This window comes from Scomber japonicus, chromosome 15 (genome assembly GCF_027409825.1).
Source record: "Scomber japonicus isolate fScoJap1 chromosome 15, fScoJap1.pri, whole genome shotgun sequence".
Taxonomy (NCBI): domain Eukaryota; kingdom Metazoa; phylum Chordata; class Actinopteri; order Scombriformes; family Scombridae; genus Scomber; species Scomber japonicus.
Genome location: NC_070592.1, coordinates 849,553 through 855,281, shown reverse-complemented (window position 1 = coordinate 855,281; position 5,729 = coordinate 849,553). Strand labels below are relative to the sequence as shown.

The 5,729-nt window shown below is 51.5% G+C and overlaps 1 protein-coding gene across 1 annotated transcript in view; it reads right to left on the bottom strand.

Annotated features, from left to right (window-relative positions):
- The window catches only part of LOC128374498 (phosphatidylinositol 4-kinase beta-like), a 16,339-nt gene extending 11,061 nt beyond the window's left edge, over window positions 1-5,278 (bottom strand). Inside the window, exons 1-4 of the mRNA XM_053334766.1 lie at window positions 4,873-5,278; window positions 2,304-2,784; window positions 1,163-1,692; window positions 390-530 (exon numbers count right to left, since the gene is read on the bottom strand). Of these exons, the coding sequence (XP_053190741.1) occupies window positions 390-530; window positions 1,163-1,692; window positions 2,304-2,772 (1,140 nt within the window). The 5' untranslated portion in view covers window positions 2,773-2,784; window positions 4,873-5,278. The remainder of the gene's footprint in view (window positions 1-389; window positions 531-1,162; window positions 1,693-2,303; window positions 2,785-4,872) is intronic.
- Between the last annotated feature and the right edge of the window lie 451 nt (window positions 5,279-5,729).

Below are 5,729 nucleotides of genomic sequence, written 5' to 3'. Positions count from 1 at the left end.
AGGCGATGGTGTACTGTACTCTTTGCTCTGCGGAGCCGTTTAAGCTTCCTCTAACCCCCCAAACCCTCTAGTCCTCTAACCCCCCAAACCCTCTAGTCCTCTAACCCTCTAGTCCTCTAACCCAGACCCAGACTCAGATCCAGACTGCACCTCCACCTCAGACGGTGTACCAGTCTGTGACTCATCATGAAGCCAAAGACCTCCTGAAGCTACGGCTTTGCTTCATGTTAGGTTTAATGGGTTAGTCCTGGTTCAGGTCTGGTTTCCCAACTGTGGGAGTGTCTCAGTGGATCCGTGGAGGACTAAGCCGCTCCTGGTCTCAGACAGTCTGGGTGCAGCTTTAAACACCCTGAACTGGATCCGTTTAAGCCTCCCTCTAACCCTCTAACCCCACCCCTACCAGACTCCACCTCAGAGGGTTTACCAGTCTGCTGACTCATCTGGTGGTCTGCCTGAACCTCCATGGAGCCAAAGACCTTCTGATGGTCTGCCTGAACCTCCATGGAGCCAAAGACCCTCTGATGGTCTGCCTGAACCTCCATGGAGCCAAAGACTGCCTGTGATTGGCTGTGATTGGCTGTGGCTGGCTGTGATTGGCTGTGATTGGCTGTGGCTGGCTGTGGCTGGCTGTGATTGGCTGTGGCTGGCTGTGGCTGGCTGTGATTGGCTGTGGCTGGCTGTGATTGGCTGTAGCTGGCTGTGGCTGGCTGTGGCTGGCTGTGATTGGCTGGCTGTGGCTGGCTGTGATTGGCTGTGGCTGGCTGTGATTGGCTGTGGCTGGCTGTGATTGGCTGTGGCTGGCTGTGATTGGCTGTGGCTGGCTGTGATTGGCTGTGATTGGCTGTGGCTGGCTGTGATTGGCTGTGATTGGCTGTGATTGGTTGTAGCTGGCTGTGATTGGCTGTGATTGGCTGTGATTGGCTGTGATTGGCTGTGGCTGGCTGTGATTGGCTGTGATTGGCTGTGATTGGCTGTGATTGGTTGTAGCTGGCTGTGATTGGCTGTGATTGGCTGTGATTGGCTGTGGCTGGCTGTGATTGGCTGTGATTGGCTGTGATTGGCTGTGGCTGGCTGTGATTGGCTGTGATTGGCTGTGATTGGCTGTGATTGGCTGTGGCTGGCTGTGATTGGCTGTGGCTGGCTGTGATTGGCTGTGATTGGCTGTGGCTGGCTGTGATTGGCTCTGACTCACCAGGTATGGTCTGATGGCGTCGCCCACCTCGGTGTCCATGTGCACGTACATGTTGAGCAGCTGCGGCAGGTAGCAGTCCACGTCGCCGTCGGGGAAGCTGAAGAGCCGGTTCCCGATGTAGGCCTGCACGCCCGGCTCCTTCGACTTGTACAGGTAGGAGATCGCCATGGAAACGTCAAACAGCTTCGACTCGAACAGGCGCAGCAGCCACGACTGTTTCGACGAAGACGAGGACGAGGACGAAGGTATGGGAGTCGGTTCTGATCCGGCCGGAGGAGGCGGACCTCGATGGGAAACGCCACCTCGCTTCCGTCCCTCTTCCTCTTCCTCTTCCTCCTCCTCTTCCTCCTCGTCTTCCTCTCTGATGGCGCCGGCGTCCGGGCCGACGGGCCACTGAGGCGGCGAGGAGTCGAGCTGCTGCTGCTGGTCGTCCTGCTGCTGGAGCTTCACCTTCAGAAGAACCTCCTGACAAGCCTTCAGAGCCACTTCAGGGTCGATCACTGCAGACAGGAAGTCAGATCGTTACAGGAAGTCGGATCGTTACAGGAAGTCGGATCGTTACAGGAAGTCAGATCGTTACAGGAAGTCAGATCGTTACATCCCATAATACCAAACGCTCTCCTACTTTATTTATACATTTATCTCATTAAGTTTATTCTGTTTTAACATCGTGTACAGAACCTGCTCTGGTAGAAAACTGTGTGTGTGTGTGTGTCTGTTTACGGGGACGATGGGGACCCCTCTGTGTGTGTGTGTGTCTGTTTACGGGGATGATGGGGACCCCTCTGTGTGTGTGTGTGTGTCTGTTTACGGGGATGATGGGGACCTCAGTGTGTGTGAGTGTGTGTGTGTCTGTTTATGGGTACGATGGGGACCTCTGTGTGTGTGTGTGTGTGTGTGTGTGTCTGTTTACGGGTACGATGGGGACCTCTGTGTGTGTGTGTGTGTGTGTGTGTGTGTGTGTGTGTGTGCGTGTGTGTGTTTACGGGGACTCCTCTGTGTGATTATCGATGAATCTGACACTGTATTAAAGTTTTAATTCTTTAACTTCACCACAGAAACCTAAACATCTGTCCCTGTGCAGTCCCGTTACCTTGGTTACCTTGGTTACCTTGGTCGGCCCCCAGGTCCATCTCCATGGCGTCCTCTGAGATGACGTCCAGGGGGGGGCTGGGCCCCCGCGGGTCGCCCCCGCTGGACGTGCCGCTGCTGCCGATGCCTTCGCTGGCGCTGCTGCCGAGGCTGCCGGTGCTGCCGATGCTGCCGCTGGGGGAGGAGCTGCGGGGGCTGGCGCTGGGGGAGGACGGCTGCTCGCTGGGGGGGGGCGGGGGCAGCTGCAGCTGGGGGCGGGGGTGGTGGTGATGATGGTGGTGGTGGTGGTGGTGATGATGGGCGGGGCAGTCGGAGGAGCTCTCAGAACAAGAAGAAGAGGAAGAGGAGGAGGAAGAGGAGGCGCTGGAGGGGGAGGAGGGGCAGGAGAAGGTGGTGGGGGAGGAGGAGGAGGCGGGGGGAGGGGGAGGGGCCGGGTGGGGGGGGTTCAGGTGGAGCAGCAGAGCCGGGGAAACCTCGGCGTCGGCCATGTTGGAAACAACCTGCAGACAGGAAGTAAAGTTTATCTTCAGGTTTGTTTATAGAAGAGGAAGAGGCTCAGCTCTGCGTCTCCATGGCAACGCTGTTATGGATGGACTCTGTTTCCATGACGACGCGTCTCTATCAGCACGGGGGACTCTGAGTCATGTGACCGAGCTCACAGACAAACATCAACACTGATAATCAATAATAATGTGCTGAATACTGGACTGTGATTGGCTCCACACTGCAGACTGAAGTCAGCTGATTGATCATGTGACCTGATCACATGATCACACACACACACACACACACACACACACACACACAGGTGTGAAGGTCTAACTGTGGCGCCACGTCACTGCTGACCTTTGACCTGCTGGGTGGTCGTCATGGTTACCGGCCCTGCTCATCTGCAGCTCGTTACATATCAATAACTGATAGAAGCTCATATCAGCTGTGTGTGTGTGTGTATGTGTGTGTGTGTGTGTGTGTGTGTGTGTGTGTATGTGTGTGTGTGTGTGTGTGTGTATGTGTGTCTCTGTGTGTGTGTGTGTGTGTATGTGTGTGTGATGCTCTGCTGGTGATGTCAGTGATGATGTCATGTTGTGTTGTGTTGACCAGACGCTGGTTTGTACAGAGTGACAGTGAACGCAGCGTCAACACAGACAGATGGAGAGAGTGACGTGTACACACACACACACACACACACACACACACACACACACACACACACACACACACACACACACACACACACACACACACACACACACACACACTTGAAGTAAATAAAACATAAATTAGCAGAGTACTAGTCAGTACTACAGTCAGTACTACAGAGTACTACAGTCAGTACTACAGTCAGTACTACAGAGTACTAGTCAGTACTACAGTCAGTACTACAGAGTACTACAGTCAGTACTACAGTCAGTACTACAGAGTACTAGTCAGTACTACAGTCAGTACTACAGTCAGTACTACAGTCAGTACTACAGAGTACTAGTCAGTACTACAGTCAGTACTACAGTCAGTACTACAGAGTACTACAGTCAGTACTATAGTCAGTACTACAGTGTACTACAGTCAGTACTACAGAGTACTACTGAGTACTACAGTCAGTACTACAGTCAGTACTACAGTCAGTACTACAGTCAGTTCTACAGAGTACTACTGAGAACTACAGTCAGTACTACTCAGTACTACAGAGTACTACTGAGTACTACAGTCAGTACTACAGTCAGTACTACAGTCAGTACTACAGTCAGTTCTACAGAGTACTACTGAGTACTACAGTCAGTTCTACAGAGTACTACAGTCAGTACTACAAAGTACTACAGTCAGTACTACAGTGTACTACAGTCAGTACTACAGAGTACTACAGAGTACTACAGTCAGTTCTACAGTGTACTACAGTCAGTACTACAGTGTACTACAGTCAGTACTACTGAGTACTACAGAGTACTACAGTCAGTCCTACAGAGTACTAGTCAGTACTACAGAGTACTACAGAGTACTACAGTCAGTCCTACAGAGTACTAGTCAGTACTACAGAGTACTACAGAGTACTACAGTCAGTACTACAGAGTACTACAGAGTTTAAATACAGGAAGATATAAAATACTTATGAGGTAGAATATGAACCGTAGTACTTCACAGAATATTTAGGAAGTATTTCTGACCTGTAGTACTTCATAGAATATTTAGGAAGTATTTCTGACCTGTAGTACTTCATAGAATATTTAGGAAGTATTTCTGACCTGTAGTACTTCAGGTTATATCTCAGGGTAAGTTTTTGAGTATTTCAGGTAAATATATTTCAGAGTATTTACTAGTATTAGAGTATTAATACTCATTATCAGGGTATTTAGGAGTACTAACATAGTATTTAAGGTATATTAAAGTATTTATGAGTATTTATGAGTGTCTGGGCCGGAGGTGGAGCCGCTCCCTGCTGGAGGAAGCAGCCGGAGGAAGGAGGGGGAGAGGCGGGCAGCAGCAGGCCTGCAGCCCGGTGACTCCTCACACGGAGACCGGAGAGCTGAACCGAGACAACCGGAGAAAAACATCCAGAAACAGAACCCTTCCCCCGGGAGGAGCAGGACACCTACCCGGCCTCTGAGGCTTCACTCCCGGTCAGACGTCTCCACGGTCCGGGGTTAATCCGGTTCGCTTCCCGGGACTCTCCGGCTCGGATCCAGGGTTTCAGTCCGGGGCTCGGTGCTGAGTTCAGGCCGGGGATCGGAGCATCTGTCCGGGGCTCGGTGCTGAGTTCAGGCCGGGGATCGGTGCATCTGTCCGGGGCTCGGTGCTGAGTTCAGGCCGGGGATCGGAGCATCTGTCCGGGGCTCGGTGCTGAGTTCAGGCCGGGGATCGGTGCATCTGTCCGGGGCTCGGTGCTGAGTTCAGGCCGGGGATCGGAGCATCTGTCCGGGGCTCGGTGCTGAGTTCAGGCCGGGGATCGGTGCATCTGTCCGGGGCTCGGTGCTGAGTTCAGGCCGGGGATCGGTCCATCAATCCTGGCTTTAGTAGCTCGGCTCGGCTCGGCTCGCTTTAAAGCAGCTGTGACGCAACATCCGTCAACACCGCAGCAAAACACCAGGACTACACTTCCGGCACGGATTTACACAATAAGAGCATACATATATATACAACTGATGACGTTTACAGATGTTTTAAGTTAATCATATTATTTTAATTAGTTTATTTGAACAGTATTTTCTCATGACGCTTCTTTTACCTGCTCAGATTTATCAGATCAACTTTATATCTTCACTATTTCCTCTTTTAATATTTTACACTTTAAAACTTCATTTAACCCTTTATTGGGCAAATCATTATATTTGGTAACTTCTGTAAATATCCCAAAATATCCTTCCTTCCTTCTTTCCTGTCCTTCCTCCCTGCCTTCTTTCTTCCTTTCCTCTTTTCCTTTCTCCCTCCCTTGTTCCTTATTTCCTTTGTCCTT